The 20,030-nt window shown below is 38.6% G+C and overlaps 1 protein-coding gene across 16 annotated transcripts in view; it reads left to right on the forward strand.

The window, feature by feature from the left end:
• ANKHD1 (ankyrin repeat and KH domain containing 1) overlaps positions 1 to 20,030 on the forward strand; it is a 140,987-nt gene that overhangs the window by 34,719 nt on the left and 86,238 nt on the right. For 15 of the 16 annotated variants that reach the window (XM_058439909.1, XM_032158077.2, XM_032158087.1 and 12 more), the window contains 5 exons: positions 448 to 604; positions 2,104 to 2,251; positions 2,977 to 3,124; positions 7,797 to 8,030; positions 11,266 to 11,360. In XM_058439909.1, the coding sequence (XP_058295892.1) occupies positions 564 to 604; positions 2,104 to 2,251; positions 2,977 to 3,124; positions 7,797 to 8,030; positions 11,266 to 11,360 (666 nt within the window). In that variant the 5' untranslated portion in view covers positions 448 to 563. The remainder of the gene's footprint in view (positions 1 to 447; positions 605 to 2,103; positions 2,252 to 2,976; positions 3,125 to 7,796; positions 8,031 to 11,265; positions 11,361 to 20,030) is intronic. The other variant, XM_032158078.2, reaches the window with a different exon arrangement.

Consider the following 20,030-nt stretch of genomic DNA (forward strand, 5'->3'; position numbering starts at 1 on the left):
CTGTCTCCCCTCTGAAGATACTACTGAAAATAGTAAAGACAGATATCCTGTACTAGAGATCTTATGGTGTGACTATGTATTTTGAAAGAAATCTCATTTGTTTGATAGACAGCATCATATGAAGTTACATGTGGATTAGGTAGAGGACAAATTAATATTATGTGCATTGTAAAGGTAGAAAGACTAAAACATAGGTGGTTATGCCATGGCCTTTTGACATTAGTGGCAGAATTGAAATGATGAACCTATCTTCTGTCAACCTATGCCATGGCCTTTTGACATTAGTGGCAGAATTGAAATGATGAACCTATCTTCTGTCAACCTAACCCGTGGATTCTATACCATTTCTTTTTCCTAGGTAATAGTGTTTAGAAATATAATTACAATTTGCACTTTTATACTTTTTTTTTTGTTCTGCACTACCTGATTGATTGATGCACACTGAAGGAATTGGCAAATTGTCAACTGCTGATGGTAAAGCTTTTGCAGATCCCGAGGTACTCCGGAGACTGACATCCTCAGTTAGTTGTGCACTGGATGAAGCTGCTGCTGCACTGACACGGATGAAAGCAGAAAACAGCCACAATGCAGGACAAGTGGACACGTATGTGTTTAATGACTTTTGGATATTAGACATTTTCTTGAATAGATTTTGGGGAAGTAGCCAATTTTGGTAAAATATATTTTTTGGTGGAGCTTATAAACTTTAGCTAAATGGATATTACATTTTAAGTGGCTATATAAATGTATATGTATTATGTAGCTATACAAATGGATATTTTTGTTTCTTCATTCAGCTCTTATTCGTTGAGCATTCTTGTGGAATGTATTACACTAGAGTCTCTGAGAAATCCAAACTGAATAAGATCTGTTTTCCAGTTATAAGGAAGTTACTTATTCTAAAAGTTATTATAGTAAATGCTAAACTGATTGCTTGAGTACTAATACATGAAACGAGTTACCAATGCAGTAGTCTAGTTGCTTGCTACTCAAATATGGTCCATGGACTAGCAGTATCAGCATCACCTCAGAGCTTGTGAGAAGTGCAGAATCCCGGGCACTACTCCATATCTACTGAAACAGAATCTGCATTTTAACAAGAAATATGAGTAAGTCGTACACATTAAAGTTTGAGACTCGGTGGTCTAGTTAGTCATTCTGTGGTAAAATAGTTTTTTTAGGTTTTCGCCTTCACTGTTACAAGTAAAAATTTCAGCCATAGGATTATATCCCAAAATATCTTTGGGAATCATTATACAAGTAGAGTTTAAAAACTTGTGCATCTAATACAGGGGTGTCCAAATTTTGGGTTCCCTGGGCTACACTGGAAGAAGAATTGTCTTGGGCCACACATAAAATACAAACACTAGAGGCCAGGCATGGTGGCTTATGTCTGTAACCAAGCACTTTGGGAGGCCAAGGTGGGTGGATCACTTGAGGCCAGGAGTTCAAGACCAGCCTGGACAACATGGTGAAAACTCATCTCTCCTAAAAATTCAAAAATTAGCCAGGTGTGGTGGCACACATCTGTAATCCCAGCTACTTGAGAGGCTAAGACACAAGAATTACTTGAACCTGGGAGGTGGAGGTTGCAGTGAGCCAAGATTGTGCCACTGCATTCCAGCCTGGGCAACAGAGTGAGACTCTGTCTCAAAAACAAAACAAAACAAAATACAAACACTAATGATAGCTGATGAGTGAAAAGAAAAAAAAAAAATTGCAAAAAAAATTTCATAATGTTTTAAGAAAGTTTACAAAAATTTGTGTTGGGCTGCTTTCAAAGCTGTCCTGGGCCACGGGTTGGACATGCTTGGTCTAATGCTTTAAAAAACTTTATTTAAAATTTGTTGTAATATGTTAGGAGATTTTAAAAGATAAAAATGACAGCTGGTTTCAAATTCACTCACTGGCTTTCTGGCTTGGTTGATAAACATGAATAATTGAAGTTGCAGACAAAATGCTCAGCAAGTAATATGTTCGTATAATTTTTTCTCTTACTGCATTAACATTTTTCTTTGTGTGACTATTTATATTTAATATAATTTATCATAGGACCCCTGAGTCTTTTTGTTTTGGTTAATTGTTGAATGGTTTTGTTTCCAGTCGCAGTCTAGCAGAAGCTTGTTCAGATGGGGATGTTAATGCTGTTCGTAAATTGCTAGATGAAGGCAGAAGTGTAAATGAACATACAGAAGAAGGAGAAAGCCTGCTGTGTTTGGCTTGTTCAGCAGGGTATTATGAATTAGCACAAGTAAGCAGAAATAATCTTTAGTGATTAAAATTGTGGAAGGGTTTTGATGTTTTATTTATTTTTGTCACTTATAAGATAGATTATAATTAGAGGCCAGAGTCTTCTCTTCCCCCATCCCCCTTCCCTTTTTGGTAGTAGGTAAAGTAGAAACAGATACACAGTTTATTTTGTTGCCTGTACATGCAACTGAGAATGATCCATTTTTCTGCCACTTACTCAAAGCTAATCCTAATGAATAAGAAACAAATAGATATAATAATTTTAAATTTGTCCTTTGAAATAATATACAATTATAATTGAAAGTAGTCATTATTTTCATCACATTCAGGTTACCCCAATTCTTTTAATTTTTTTTCCTTCTATGTTAGAACAGTACTGGGAATTAACCATGTTTTTACCAGTTTCTGTCTTGTGAGTATATTTTTGCTATTCTTTAGCTAGATAACCTCAAGCATAACATTCTTTGACAAGAGCCATCACATTTTATAATAGGATGGCTAATATGATTGCGTACTTTATTTAAATATTAATATGTAATGATATTGTAAAATATGTAACTTGGCATGTTAAGCAGTGAGTATTGGCATAATTTTTTCAAAAGGTCATTATTGATTTTTCCCCACCTCTATTCTAGAAGAATATCTTCAGAGATTCAGTATATTCTCTAGAAATACTATTGAATAGTAAGAATTAACAATTTCTCTGTGCGTATATGTGTTTTAAAGGTATTGCTTGCTATGCATGCTAATGTTGAAGATCGAGGGAATAAAGGAGACATAACTCCCTTGATGGCAGCTTCCAGTGGAGGTTACTTAGATATTGTGAAATTATTACTTCTTCATGATGCTGATGTCAACTCCCAGTCTGCAACAGGTATGTAGAAAATGATGTATTAATTGGGAGAAAAAATTGACATAATTGTTACCTGAGAGACAGAAAAATTAGATTTCTGAGGAAAACCAGTATAAACCTACAGAAAAATCTTAGCCCTTGTGTAGAATCTTTGAGTAAAATACAAATTAATTTAACATCCTCAAAAGTCTTTAAAACACACTTAGATTCTCCTCTAGTCAAGATTGAGTTTTTGTGGTATGAACATAATGGAATATTATTCAGACTTAAAAAAAGGAGGAGATCCTGCCATTTGCCACAACATGGATGGACCTGAAGGACATTATGCTAAGTGGAATAAGCCAGACACAGAAAGAAAAGTATTGCATCATCTCACTTTTTTTTTTCCCCACAGTCTTATGGACATATGTATGCATGATCTCACTTACATGTGGAATATTGAAAATTTACAAAAAGGGTTAAATATATAGAGATAAGACATTGGTTACAGGGTCAGGAGTGGGGAGAAGAAATGGGAGAAGTAGGTAAAAGGATACAAAGTAGCAAATATGTAGAATGAACAAGTCAAAAAGTGATGTACAACATGAGGACTATAATTAATAATAGTGTATTCAGGATTTTTTGCTAAATGAGTAGATTATGCTGCTCTTGCCACAGGGGGCAAAATTGGGTAACTATGTGAGAAAAATATGTTAATTTGTTCTATAGTAACCATTTTACTATATGTGTCTATTTTATAGACATATATATAGACAAAATGGTGTCTATAGTAACCATTTTACCATATATATGTATAAGGTATATAACAACATGTCATATACCTTATGTATGTAATATATATGGAGGCAAAATTATAAACTGTATTTCTTATAATTCTTTATCTTCAATACAATACTCTTTAGATTATAGATAAACCTGAGTGTTTACCCTGTAGGGTTTTACATGTTGAGTTTGCTGAATACATTTACTAATAAGATATTCTTTTTTTCTTTTTTTTTTTTTTTTTTTGAGATGGAGTCTCACTCTGTCACCCAGGCTGGAGTGCAGTGGCACAATCTTGGCTCACTGCAACCTCCACCTCCCAGGTTCAAGAGATTCTCCTGCCTCAGTTTCCCAAGTAGCTGGGATTACAGACGAGTACCACCACTCCCGGCTAATTTTTTGTACTTTTTTAGTAGAGATGGGGTTTCACCATGTTGGCCAGGCTGGTCTTGAACTCCTGATCTCATGTGGTCTGCCCGCCTCAGCCTCCCAAAGTGCTGGGATTACAGACGTGAGCCACCAAGCCTGGCTGAGATATTCTTGTATAGCAACAGTCCCCAACCTTTTTGACATCAGAGACAATTGGAAGACAATTTTTCCACACATGGGGGAGGGAGGAGGGGATGTTTTCGGGATGAAACTGTTTCACCTCAGATAGTCAGTTGTCTCATAGGAGTGTGCAACCTAAATCCCTCTCCCATCATTTATTTGAACTGAGCAGCTTTGTGCATACTATAGTTGGAACCCTTGAAAGTGGCTCCCTGTATTAATTAAATACAGAAAATATCTCTTACATTTACATAAAAGAAAACAGTTAATGGTAGAGGATGTTGGTGAACCACCAGATTGATTTACTTAATTTTTTATCTGATTATGAAAATAATATATGCTCATTGTAAGAACATTTGAGAAATGCAGAGAAGTAGGAAGAATAAAAGATTACTCTCCCATAAACTCTGGGGCACAGAAGTCACTGCTATTACTGTGTTAGTTCAGTTCCTTCCAGTATTTTTGATGTATAAAATTATGTAGTTGAAATTATACCCAATGTGCAATTTTGTTTGACTTCACTTATTTTCTATTTTATTAACTTTTTTTTTTTTTTTTTTTTGAGATGGAGTCTCGCACCGTTGCCCAGACTGGAGTGCAATGGCGCAATCTTGGCTCACTGCAAGCTCCGCCTTCTGGGTTCACGCCATTTTCTGCCTCAGCCTCCCTAGTAGCTGGGACTACAGGTGCCCGCCACCATGCCCGGCTAATTTTTTGTATTTTTAGTAGAGACAGGGTTTCACTGTGTTAGCCAGGATGGTCTCGATCTCCTGACCTCGTGATCCTCCCACCTCAGCCTCCCAAAGTGCTGGGATTACAGGCGTGAGCAATCGCTCCAGGCCTATTTTATTAATTTCTTAACAAACTTTTTTAAAGGTTGCATAATATTTCCTTGAATTGATATACCACATATTTTAGGGGCAGAGGGCATTAATTGGTTGTGAACTATAGCAAAAGTTGTTAAATTAAGATGATAAAATCAATTGCTTTGTTCTGGTTAGCAGCATTATGCTATATACACACTCCTTTGAAAAATACTCAAAAAAAAGGCCGGGCGTGGTGGCTCACGCCTGTAATCCCAGCACTTTGGGAGGCTGAGGTGGGAAGATCACGAGGTCAGGAGATCGAGACTATCCTGGCTAACATGGTGAAACCCCGTCTCTACTAAAAATACAAAAAAATTAGCTAGGTGTGGTGGCACGTGACTGTAGTCCCAGCTACTCAGAAGGCTGAGGCAGAGGCGGACTTGCATGACTGAGATTGTGTCACTGCCTCACCTGGCGAAAATGAGACCTGTCTCAAAAAAAAAAGAAAAGAAAAATACTCAAAATTAAGAGGATGCTGCCATCAAGGAAGTTTTAAATTTCTCCTTAAGGATTCTTAGTGATCATCAAATTCAGTGGTTTTTAAGGTTGTTTTCTGTCAAATAACTCTAACTTTAAGCCAAAGAGTATATGGAAGCACAGATATAATATTACACAGATAAAAGAGGAGTTGATCTAAAGTAGAGATAGTTGGGGGCTTTAATTTCTGGAACCTAGGTCTCCCCATCTTCTTCTATGCTGAGGAACTTCTTGGAAGGGGGGATTCTAAAGTTCTTGGAAGACAGTTTGAAAACCACCATATTGTTCTCAGTACGTTTATTTTTAAAAAGTAGGTGAACATTTTGAGAGAGAAAAGGGCTTGGCTGAGATGAAGTCCCCCCTTCTTCTTCTTTTTTTTTTTTTAGGTGAAATAGATACACTATGTAGAAGGAAGGGATTATTATATACCATGCAGTAAGCACATGCTCTTAGATGGGCTCCTCCGTACACTCTCCATGTGGCCATTTCAGACATTCTTCTCAAACCCCACAGATACCCCTCCTCGCTTCCACTGATTTCCTTAACTCATACTTCATTGGGAAGATAGAGGTTTCCAGAAGGAAATTGCATCATCTTCTCACCAATAATTTCTAGTCAAGTTCATATTTTAATTAATTCATTCATTTTGTTCAGTAAGTTGCACCTACTGCCTGCATGTCAGAATCACTTGAGAGCTTGTTAAAAATACAGGTTCCCAGAAGTCTTCCTTCTGTACTCCAAAGCAGTCAGTCTCAGGAGAGACCAGGGATGATAAACCATAGCTCTGTATTGCAGCTCTGTGAGGGGATATGGTCACTATTCTAGTCACCTGCTTTTACTTAATGCATTTTGTTTGATGCCAGATGTCCGTTTCTGCCTTTAGAAATCCTGCTTAAATTTTGAGGCCCAGTCCAAATGTAGCTACTGCTGCTTTTTAAAAAACAAACAAAAAATCCCAGTTTTATTGAGATATAATTCATATACCATAAAATTCACTTGATTTAAGTATACAATAATGATTTTTAGTAAATTTATAGAGTTGTACAATCATCAGTACAATCTAATTGTAGAATATTCCCATCACCACAGAAAGATCTCTATGCCTATTTGGAGTCACCTCAGTTTCTCAGACAATTATTAATCTACTTTCTGTCTCTATAGATTTGCTTTTCTGGCCTTTTTATATTGTTCAGATCTTTATAACATATAGTCTTTTGTATTGGGCTTTCCAGAAAGTCTTTTGTATTGAGCTCAAGTGATCCTCCCACCTCCTGCCTCTAGAGGAGCAGGGACTACAGGGGTATGCCACCATGCCTGGCTCAGTTTTTTTTTTAGTAGAGATACTGTGTTGTTCAGGCTGGTCTCAAACTCCCTGGGTTCAAGCAATCCTCCCACCTTGGCCTCCCAAAGTGCTGGGATTACAGGTGTGAGCCATTGTACCTGGCCAGAAAATCTTTTAGTTAGTAAGAAAATTGGCTGGGCGTGGTGTAATTGGTATAACTGGCATAATTGGCAGATTACGCCTGTAATCCCAGCACTTTGGGAGGCCGAGGCGGGTGGATTACCTGACATCAGGAGTTTGAGACCAGCCTGCCAACATGGTGAAACCCTGTCTCTCCTAAAAATACAAAATTAGCGGGGCATGGTGGTAGGCACCTGTAATCCCAGCTACTCGGGAGGCTGAGGCAGGAGAATCACTTGAAGCTGGGAAGCGGAGGTGGCAGTGAGCCAAGATTGTGCCATTGCACTCCAGCCTGGGCAACAGAATGACACTCTGTCTCAAAGAAAAAGAAAAGAAAATTAAGGTGATGCTTCTAACCGATGATAACGAAAAAAAGTTGAGATAATAGTTGTAGTGATTTGTGTAAGGGAATTGAAGAGGTATACCTAGAGCATTAGCATAATCATAATTGCATCTGTTCTGTCATGATTTTATATTTCTTTTTATTATTATGTTTTTCTTTTTAAATCTTTTATTTATTTTTATTTATTAAATATATATTCTGCTCATGTATTATATTTCTTTTTCTTCTTTTTAGGAAACACCGCACTAACTTACGCGTGTGCTGGAGGATTTGTTGACATTGTAAAAGTGCTCCTTAATGAAGGTGCAAATATAGAAGATCATAATGAAAATGGACATACTCCCTTAATGGAAGCAGCCAGTGCAGGTCATGTGGAAGTTGCAAGAGTTCTTTTAGATCATGGTGCAGGCATCAACACTCATTCTAATGAATTCAAAGAAAGTGCTCTTACACTTGCATGCTACAAAGGTACTTAATATATGTATGAATATTTATAATGTTTTTCATAACCACTTTGATTATTTGAGTATTGAGTATTTGAGTTTACTTTATATTGCTTATGTTTTCCCTGTGCTATAAAATTATCTAGTTTATAAGAAATTATATAGAAAGTCTATTTTAGTCTATATCGCCTACAATATAGTTTTCTAGTATATGTTTATTATTTTAATTCAGATTTATTGGGTTAACTGTGAAGTTAACCCAACTACTTAGCTTAGATTTAGAGGATTTCCATTATTTAATAACTTTTGTTTTATATGATTTTTCCAATGTTTATTTAAAAAATAGTACATGCCAAAGTAATAATACACACAATACTGAAAACCTGAAAAACACAGAGTAACACAAAGAAAATAAATTTTTTTTTTTTAGACAGAATGTCGCTCTGTCACCCAGGCTGGGGTACAGTGGCGTGATCTCAGCCCACTGCAACCTCTGCCTCCCAGGCTCAAGTGATTCTCATGCCTCAGCCTCCCAAGTAGCTGGGACTACAGGCATGCACCACCATGCCTGGCTAATTTTTGTATTTTTAGTAGAGATAGTGTTTCACTATGTTGGCCAGGCTGGTCTTGAACTCCTGACCTCAAGTGATCCTCCTGCCTCAGCCTCCCAAACCTCCCAAAGTGCTGGGATTACAGGCGTGAGCCACCACACCCAGCTAAAGAAAAGAAATTTTAAAATGACATGTAATGCTACCATCTAAAGATAAAAAAGCATGTATACAATATTTTGGTGTATACATTTCCAGTTTGTTTTTAAGTATGTTTATATACAAACATATATATATATATTTTAAACAAATTAGTTATACTCTAACAGTTTTATTATCTACTTATTTTACTTAGCAGCGTATCATGGACATTTTTCATCTCAATAAATATTCTTTATTTTTTATTTTTCATTTATTATCATTATTTTTTTGAGACGGAGTTTCACTCTTTTTGCCCAGGCTGGAGTGCAATGGCGCGATCTCGGCTCACTGAAACTTCCGCCTCCCGGGTTCAAGTGATTCTCCTGTCTCAGCCTCCCTAGTAGCTGGTATTACAGGTGCATGCCACCACGTCTGACTAATTTTTGTATTTTTAGTAGAGACAGGGTTTCATCATATTGGTCAGTCTGGTCTCCTGACCTCAAATGATCCACCTGCCTTGGCCTCTTAAAGTGCTGGGATTATAGGCGTGAGCCACCGTGCCTGGCCTATTTTTTATTATTTTTAGAGACAGGGTTTTGCTCTATCACCCAGGATGGAGTGCAGTGGCACTATCATAGCTCACTGCAGCCTCAAACTCCTGGGTTCAAGCGATCCTCCTGCCTCAGCCTCCTGAATAGCTAGGATTACAGACTCACGCCACCATACCCAGCTAATTTTATTTTTATTTTTTTGTAGAGATGGGGGTCTCACTATGTTGCCCAGGCGGGTCTCAACCTCCAGGCCTCAAGTGATCTTCCTACCTTAGACTCCAAAAGTGTTAAGATTACAGGTGTAAGCCACCGTGCCTGGCCTCAATAAATATTCTTACAATGTAACTTTTGATGATTATATACTATTTCACTATTTCATTTAGGATTAAAATTGGTTGCATATGTCACAAAATCTACATTAATGATTTGAGCAAGAGAGAAACTCAAGGGTAAGCCGTTTAGGGCTAGTATGGCAGTTCCATTGTCATCAAGAGCTCATAATTCTATTTTTCTGCTCTATTATCCTAGTATGTGGTTTGTATCCTCAAGGTTATAATAAACCTAAAACCAAGATGATAGCTAGGACCCCAGCAGTTCACATTCTAGGAAAGACGTTAAGGGCAATATAAGGAGTGCCTCTCAATTTAGTAAGCTCACTTTAAAGAGTCTTCCTAGGTGTACGGCCTTATAACTACCACTTACATCTCATTGGCTACACATAGCTGCAAGAGGGGCAGAGAAACATAGTCTTCTAGTCGTATGTTGCTGCCCAGATGAAACTGGAGTTCTATTATTAAAAAAGAATTAGAGAATGCTGAGTGCAGTAGCTCACACCTATAATCCCAGCACTTTGGGAGGCTGAGGCAGGAGGATCTCTTAAGGCCTAGATCAGTCCTAGCTACTCGGGCAGCTGAGGTGGATGGATCCCTTGAGCCTTGGAGTTTGAGGCTGCAGTGAGCTATGATCATGCCACTGGACTATAGCCTGGCCAACAGAGACCTTGTCTCTTAAAGTGAGAAAGAATAAGAGAATGGATATTAGATAGGGAACTAGCAGTCTCTGCCAAATACATCAAATAGATGCACCATAATTGCCTATTCTTGGACACTTAAATTGTTCCCAGGTTTTCACTATTATTAAAAACACTGATAACATCCTTGTGCAGACATTTTTGTGTAATCTCTGATTATTTCCTTAGGATAAATTCCTGGAAGTGGAATTGCTGGGTCAAAGGGTGTGGACATTTTTAAGGGTTTTGCTACATATTGCCAAATTGCCTTCTAGAAAGGTTCAACCAATTTATACTCCCACCAACAATGTTTGAGAGTGCCCTTTGCCCTACCCTACACCCTCACCAACACTGGGTATTATCATTCTTTTTAATATTTGCTATTTTGATAGTAAAAAAATGGTGTCTTGTTTTAATTTGCATTTCTTTAATAGGAAGGTTTAATACTGTTTTCATCAGTTTAATATTCACTCACATTTCTTTGTTGAATTATCATTTCATATCCGTCACCCATTCTTCTGGAGTGTTTGTCATTTTCTTATTGACTATCAAGGCTTTTTATATATTCACTGTATCAAGAGGATTGGAAGTATTTTAAATGGAGTTTTCTGTGCTTGCTTATTGCCACAGTGGGTTTATGGTTATTTTAAAGCTGTTTTTCTGGAATATATGATCCAAAGATACTTTACTTGGCTTTCTATTTGATCTCAGTGTTTTGGTTAGATAAATAATTTATGTATATTCAACCAAGGTAAAAGCATTATTACTTTACTTAACTTGAATTATGTGCCTTGGACTAATTCAGTCTTTAAAGCCTAGATAATAAGACCTTGAAAAAAGCCTGTATATTGCTTTGAATGGGCTTTGTAAAACTGTTACTGATTTATTTATTGGATGCAAAATAAGTTATCAAATTCTTGTATAGACATCTGAAGAAAAAGATTCCATACTTCAATATTTAAGTATTAAACTATAGTCAATTCTTTGAAATTTTTTGTTCCTTTTTTCAAGGCCATTTGGATATGGTTCGCTTTCTACTTGAAGCTGGTGCAGATCAAGAGCACAAAACAGATGAGATGCACACTGCCTTAATGGAGGCCTGCATGGTAATTTTAAATTATACTCACTTGAGATTTTATGGGAAGAAAAGGTCGTATGTGTTTAAGCCTTTAAGAGTGATTAATTGCCAAATGCAGTGGCTCACACCTATAATCCCAGCACTTTGGGAGGCCAAGTCGGGCGGATCACGTGGTCAGGAGTTCGAGACCAGCCTGGCCGGTATGGTGAAACCCCGTCTCTACTAAAACTACAAAAATTAGCTGGGCATGGGGCAGGCACCTGTAGTCCCAGCTACTCGGGAGGCTGAGGCAGGAGAATCACTTGAACCCAGGAGATGGAGGTTGCAGTGAGCAGAGATTGCGCCACTGCACTCCAGCCTGGGCAATAGAGTGACACTCGGTCTCAAAAAAAAAAATAAGGTTATTAATTGGTGTTGGGTTTATATAATTTCTTAATGCTGAGTTAAACAAAGTTGATGCTTGAATGCGTCTGCTTTTGGAATAGAACAGTCAAAGTATTTGGCCTTAGGGATATTATTGGTAAAACTCTAATTCTGGAGATAGTAGACATAGTTCTAGTGTTTTTACAGTTTCATATTAAAATCTTAAATAGCAAATTGACCTCAAAATATATTGACTCAAACTGTATGGATAGCCTATAAAACATTTAACTGTTTTTTTAAAGGATAATCTAGAATCATACTTTTAATATAATTCTCTGTGTCACAGAGAATAATCACCTTTAATGCTGTCAATCCAGAAATCCTTTTTCTACTTCTGTAAGCACATATATATCATGTGTATATGCATATCTAAAAGAGAGTGCAAATACAAAGAAACTCAAAGCATTCTGGTAAGTATTTAAGACAGATTTAATGGCGAGAAAATTACCTGGAAGTACAAATGCGTTTTTTCAGATGTGATTAAATAAGCTCATCATTACACATGTTAATTTCTATTTTGTTGACTATTGCTGCTTAACAAATCACTCAAAACATAATGGCTTATTGCAGCAGCCACATATTACCTCTATCTATTTTTTTTTTTTGAGACAGAGTCTTGCTCTGTTGCCCAGGCTGCAGTGCAGTGGTGTGATCTTAGCTCACTGCAACCTACCTCCCAGGTTCAAGTGATTCTCATGCCTCAGCCTCCCAAGTAGGTTCAAGTGATTCTCGTGCCTCAGCTTCCCAAGCCTGCCACCTGTATCTTATACTATCTCATATATCATATGATTCAGTGGGTTGATTGGGTGGTTTTTCTGTTGGTCTCGCTCACTCTCTCTTTCTCTCTCTCTCTCTTTTTTTTGAAGACAGACTCTCACTCTCTTGCCCAGGGTAGAGTGCAGTGGCACTGTCATGGCATTACAGCCTGTACCTCCTGTACTCAAGCAGTCCTCTCGCCTCAGCTTCCCAAGTACCTGAGACTAGAGGGGCACATTACCATGCCCAGCTAACTTTTAAATTTTTTGTAGAGACAGCATCTCACTATGTTGCCTAGGCTTTAAGAAAAGATTTATTTATTTATTTATTATTATTATTTTTTTTGGAATTCCCCTCTTAATATATGTACACAAGATATGTTAGCAGAATCTATCAAAAAAATATTCAAAAATTTGGCTGGGTGTGGTGGCTCATGCCTGTAATCCTAGCACTTTGAGAGGCTGAGGCGGGTGGATCACTTGAGGCCAGGACTTCAAGACCAGCCTGGCCAACATGGTGAAACCCCCTCTCTACTAAAATGCAAAAATTAGCCAGGCGTGGTAGTGTGCACCTGTAATCCCAGCTACTTGGGAGGCTGAGACACAAGAATCCCTTGAACCTGGGAGGTGGAGGTTGCAGTGAGCTGAGATCACACCACTGCACTCCAGCCTCGGTGACTCTGTCTCAAAAAAAAAACAAAAAACAAAAAACAAACAAAAAAAAACAAAAACAAAACAAAACAAAAACTTCAAAAATTCAAGTAAATTCAAGTAAAACAATGTATTGAGAGCCTAGAGGAAATAGGCACAATAGCAGTTCCTTGATCTGTTGACATTTATAAATCCTTATTTTCTTTTCAATTAGAAATGTATTTCAACTACCAAATAACTCAGTACAGTAATTTGGTTAAAATATTTTATTTTACATGTATTTGAAGTATTAGTAAAACTAAAATTTTAATGTGAAGTCATCTGTTTTTGGCATTATATCAAAAGTGATTAAGGCTGGGTTAGTCAGTTAAGTATAATAAAAGTCTTGATGGATATTGAAATTTAACAAGATTTCTTTAATTCTTTTTTGTTTTTGAGACAGGGTCTCTATCATTCAGGCTGGGTGCAGTGGCGTGATCTTGGCTCACTGCAACCTCTGCCTCCTATGCTGAAGCAGTCCTCCTGCCCTCAGCCTCCCAAGTAGCTGGGACTGCAGGCGCACACCACTATCTTGGCTAATTTTTGTATTTTTTGTAGGAACATGGTTTCACCCTTTGCCCAGGGTGGTCTCGAACATCTGGGCTCAAGCAATCTGCCTGCCTCAGCTTCCCAAAGTGCTGGGGTTACAGGTGTGAGCCACCATGCCCAGCCTTATTTCTTTAATTAAAGAACTACTAAACCTTATTTTTCTACTCAGTATTTATTTTTCATTAGCAACGTTATGGTCATTTTTGAAATACAGTACAATATAGCCTCTGACCTTATGTGTCACAACAAGCATTAAGACCTACATAAAGAGCGGTTTCCAAGATGGCCGAATAGGAACAGCTCCATTCTATAGCTCCCAGCGTGAGTGACGCAGAAGACAGGTGATTTCTGCATTTCCACCTGAGCAAATGGCACACCAGGAGATTATATCCCGCGCCTGGCTCGAAGGGTCCCACGCGCACGGAGCCTTGTTCATTGCTAGCACAGCAGTCTGAGATCGAACTACAAGGCGGTGGGGGATTGGTGCCTGCCATTGCTGAGGCTTGAGTAGGTAAACAAAGCGGCTAGAAAGCTCTAACTGGGTGGAGCCCACCACTGCTCAAGGAGGCCTACCTGTCTCTATAGACTCCACCTCTGGGGGCAGGACATAGCTGAGCAAAAGGCAGCAGAAACCTCTGCGGACTTAAATGTCCCTGTCTGACAGCTTTAAAGAGAGTAGTCATTCTCCCAGCATGGAGTTTGAGACAGACTGCCTCCTCATGTGGGTCCCTGACCCCCGAGTAGCCTAACTGGGAGGCACCCCCCAGTAGGGGCAGACTGACACCTCACACGGCTGGGTATCCCTCTGAGATGAAGCTTCCAGAGGAACGATCAGGCAGGAACATTTGCTGTTCAGCAATATTCGCTGTTCTGCAACCTCCGCTGCTGATACCCAGGCAAACAGGGTCTACAGTGGACCTCCAGGAAACTCCAACAGACCTGCAGCTGAGGGTCCTGACTGTTAGAAGGAAAACTAACAAACAGAAAGGACATCCATACCAAAACCCCATCTGTACGTCACCACCATCAAAGACCAAAGGTAGATAAAACCACAAAGATGGGGGAAAAACAGAGCAGAAAAGCTGAAAATTCTAAAAATCAGAGCACCTCTCCCCCTCCAAAGGAACGCAGCTCCTTGCCTGCAACAGAACAAAGCTGAATGGAGAATGACTTTAACGAGTTGAGAGAAGAAGGCTTCAGATGATCAAACTTCTCCGAGCTAAAAGAGGAAGTTCGAACCCAATGCAAAGAAGCTAAAAACCTTGAAAAAAGATTAGACGAATGGCTAGCTAGAATAACCAGTGTAGAGAAGTCCGTAAATGACCTGAGGGAGCTGAAAACCATGGCACAAGAACTACATGATGAATGCACAAGCTTCAGTAGCCTATTTGATCAACTGGAAGAAAGGGTATCAGTGACTGAAGATCAAATGAATGAAATGAAGGGAGAAGTTTAGAGAAAAAAGGGTAAAAAGAAATGAGCAAAGCCTCCAAGAAATAAGGCACTATGTGAAAAGACCAAATCTATGTCTGATTGGTGTACCAGAAAGTGATGGGGAGAATGGAACCAAGTTGGAATACACTCTGCAGGATGTTATCCAGGAGCACCTCCCCAACCTAGCAAGGCATGCCAACATTCAAATTCAGGAAATACAGAGAACGCCACAAAGATACTCCTCGAGAAGAGCAACTCCAAGACACATAATTATCAGATTCACCAAAGTTGAAATGAAGGAAAGAATGTTAAGGGCAGCCAGAGAGAAAGGTCGGGTTACCCACAAAGGGAAACCCATCAGACTAACAGCGGATTTCTCGGCAGAAACTCTACAAGCCAGAAGAGAGTGGGGGCCAATATTCAACATTCTTAAAGAAAAGAATTTTCTACCCAGAATTTCATATCCAGCCAAACTAAGCTTCGTAAATGAAGGAGAAATAAAATCCTTTACAGACAAGCAAATGCTGAGAGATTTTCTCACCACCAGGCCTGCCCTAAAAGAGCTCCTGAAGGAAGCACTAAACATGGAAAGGAGCAACCAGTACCAGCCACTGCAAAAACATGCCAAATTGTAAAGACCATCGATGTTAGGAAGAAACTGCATCAACTAACAAGCAAAATAACCAGCTAACATCATAATGACAGGATCAAATTCACACATAACAATATTAACCTTAAATGTAAATGGGCTAAATGCTCCAATTAAAAGACACAGACTGACAAATTGGATAAGGAGTCAAGACCCATCAGTGTGCTATATTCAGGAGACCCATCTCACGTGCAGAGACACACATAGGTTCAAAATAAAGGGTTGGAGTAAGACCTACCAAGCAAATGGAAAACAAAAAAAGGCAGGGGTTGCAATCCTAGTCTCTGATAAAATAGATTTTAAACCAACAAAGATCAAAAGAGACAAAGAAGGCCATTACATAATGGCAAAGGGATCAATTCAACAAGAAGAGCTAACTATCTTATAAATATATATGTACCCAATACAGGAGCACCCAGATTCATAAAGCAAGTCCTTAGAGATCTACAAAGAGACTTAGACTCCCACACAATAATAATGGGAGACTTTAACACCCCACTGTCAACATTAGACAGATCAATGAGACAGAAAGTTAACAAGGATATCCAGGAATTGAACTCAGCTCCGCACCAACCGGACCTAATAGACATCTACAGAACTCTCCACCCCAAATCAACAGAATATACATTCTTCTCAGCACCACATCGCACTTATTCCAAAATTGACCACATAGTTGGAAGTAAAGCCCTCCTCAGCAAATGTAAAAGAACAGAAATTATAACAAACTGTCTCTCAGACCACAATGCAATCAAACTAGACTTCAGGATTAAGAAACTCACTCAAAACCGCTCAACTACATGGAAACTGAACAACCTGCTCCTGAATGACTACTGGGTACATAATGAAATGAAGGCAGAAATAAAGATGTTCTTTGAAACCAACGAGAACAAAGACACAACATACCAGAATCTCTGGGACACATTTAAAGCAGTATGTAGAGGGAAATTCATAGCACTAAATGCCCACAAGAGAAAGCCGGAAAGATCTAAAATTGACACCCTAACATCACAATTAAAAGAACTAGAGAAGCAAGAGCAAACACATTCAAAAGCTAGCAGAAGGCAAGAAATAACTAAGATCAGAGCAGAACTAAAGGAGATAGAGACACAAAAAACCCTTCAAAAAAATCAGTGAATCCAGGAGCTGGTTTTTTGAAAAGATCAACAAAATTGATAGACCTCTAGCAAGACTAATAAAGAAGAAAAGAGAGAAGAATCAAATAGATGCAATAAAAAATGATAAAGGGGATATCACCACTGATCCCACAGAAATACAAACTACCATCAGAGAATACTATAAACACCTCTATGCAAATAAACTAGAAAATCTAGAAGAAATTGATAAATTCCTGGACATATACACCCTTCCAAGACTAAACCAGGAAGAAGTTGAATCCCTGAATAGACCGATAACAGGCTCTGAAATTGAGGCAATAATTAATAGCCTACCAACCAAAAAAAGTCCAGGCCCAGACGGATTCACTGCTGAATTATACCAGAGGTACAAGGAGGATCTGGTACCATTCCTTCTGAAACTTCCAATCAATAGAAAAAGAGGGAATCCTCCCTAACTCATTTTGTGAGGCTAGCATCATCCTGATACCAAAGCCTGGCAGAGACACAACAAAACAAGAGAATTTTAGACCAATATCCCTGATGAACATCGATGCAAAAATCCTCAATAAAACACTGGCAAACACATCCAGCAGCACATCAAAAAGCTTATCCACCATGATCAAGTGGGCTTCATCCCTGCGATGCAAGGCTGGTTCAACATACGCAAATCAATAAATGTAATCCGGCATATAAACAGAACCAAAGACAAAAACCACATGATTATCTCAATAGATGCAGAAAAGGCCTTTGACAAAATTCAACAACCGTTCATGCTAAAAACTCTCAATAAATTAGGTATTGATGGGACGTATCTCAAAATAATAAGAGCTATCTATGACAAACCCACAGCCAATATCATACTGAATGGGCAAAAACTGGAAGCATTCCCTTTGAAAAGTGGCACAAGACAGGGATGCCCTCTCTCACCACTCCTATTCAACATAGTGTTGGAAGTTCTGGCCAGGGCAATCAGGAGGAGAAAGAAATAAAGGGTATTCAATTAGGAAAAGAGGAAGTCAAATTGTCCCTGTTTGCAGATGACATGATTGTATATTTAGAAAACCTCATCGTCTCAGCCCAAAATCTCCTTAAGCTGATAACCAACTTCAGCAAAGTCTCAGGATACAAAATCAATGTGCAAAAATCACAAGCATTCTTATACACCAATAACAGACAAACAGAGAGCCAAATCATGAGTGAACTCCCATTCACAATTGCTTCAAAGAGAATAAAATACCTAGGAATCCAACTTACAAGGGATGTGAAGGACCTCTTCAAGGAGAACTACAAACTACTGCTCAATGAAATAAAAGAGGATACAAACAAATGGAAGAACATTCCATGCTCATGGGTTGGAAGAATCAATATCGTGAAAATGGCCATACTGCCCAAGGTCATTTATAGATTCAATGCCATCCCCATCAAGCTACCAATGACTTTCTTCACAGAATTGGAAAAAACTACTTTAAAGTTCATATGGAACCAAAAAAGAGCCCGCATTGCCAAGACAATCCTAAGCCAAAAGAACAAAGCTGGAGGCATCACGCTACCTGACTTCAAACTATACTACAAGGCTACAGTAACCAAAACAGCATGGTACTGATACGAAAACAGAGATATAGACCAATGGAACAGAACAGAGCCCTCAGAAATAATACCATGCATCTACAACCATCTGATCTTTGACAAACCTGACAAAAACAAGAAATGGGGAAAGGATTCCCTATTTAATAAATGGTGCTGGGAAAACTGGCTAGCCATATGTAGAAAGCTGAAACTGGATCCCTTCCTTACACCTTATACAAAAATTAATTCAAGATGGATTAAAGACTTAAGTGTTAGACCTAAAACCATAAAAACCCTAGAAGAAAACCTAGGCAGTACCATTCAGGACATAGGCATGGGCAAGGACTTCATGTCTAAAACACCAAAAGCAATGGCAACAAAAGCCAAAATTGACAAATGGGATCTAATTAAACTAAAGAGCTTCTGCACAGCAAAAGAAACTACCATCAGAGTGAACAGCCAACCTACAGAATGGGAGAAAATTTTTGCAATCTACTCATCTGACAAAGGGCTAATATCCAGAATCTACAAAGAACTCAAACAAATTTACAAGAAAGAATCAAACAACCCCATCAAAAAGTGGGCAGAGGATATGAACAGACACTTCTCAAAAGAAGACATTTATGCAGCCAACAGACACATGAAAAAATGCTCATCATCACTGGCCATCAGAGAAATGCAAATCAAAACCACAATGAGATACCATCTCACACCAGTTAGAATGGCGATCATTAAAAAGTCAGGAAACAACAGGTGCTGGAGAGGATGTGGAGAAATAGGAAGACTTTTACACTGCTAGCGGGACTGTAAACTAGTTCAACCATGGTGGAAGACAGGGTGGTGATTCCTCAAGGATCTAGAAGTAGAAATACCATTTGACCCAGCCATCCCATTACTGGGTATATACCCAAAGGATTATAAATCATGCTGCTATAAAGGCACATGCACACATATGTTTATTGTGGCACTATTCACAATAGCAAAGACTTGGAACCAATACAAATGTCCATCAATGATAGACTGGATTAAGAAAATGTGGCACATATACACCATGGAATACTATGCAGCCATAAAAAAGGATGAGTTCATGTCCTTTGTAGGGACATGGATGAAGCTGGAAACCATCATTCTCAGCAAACTATCGCAAGGACAAAAAACCAAACATCACATATTCTCATTCATAGGTGGGAACTGAACAATGAGAACACTTGGACACAGGAAGGGGAACATCACACACTGGGGCCTGTCGTGGGGTCGGGGGAGCAGGGAGGGAAAGCATTAGGAGATATACCCAATGTAAATGACAAGTTAATGGGTGCAGCACACCAACATGGCACATGTATACATATGTAACAAACCTGCAGGTTGTGCACATGTACCCTAGAACTTAAAGTATAAAAAAAAAAGACCTACATAAATTTTGACATTAAAAATTTGAAATTAAAGAAGGATATTTATGATGATAGGTAGAATTGATACCCACCATGAGAATATTTTATTGTTAATTGACTTACTAT

This window comes from Hylobates moloch, unplaced genomic scaffold (genome assembly GCF_009828535.3).
Source record: "Hylobates moloch isolate HMO894 unplaced genomic scaffold, HMol_V3 SCAFFOLD_6, whole genome shotgun sequence".
NCBI classification, from domain to species: Eukaryota; Metazoa; Chordata; class Mammalia; order Primates; family Hylobatidae; genus Hylobates; species Hylobates moloch.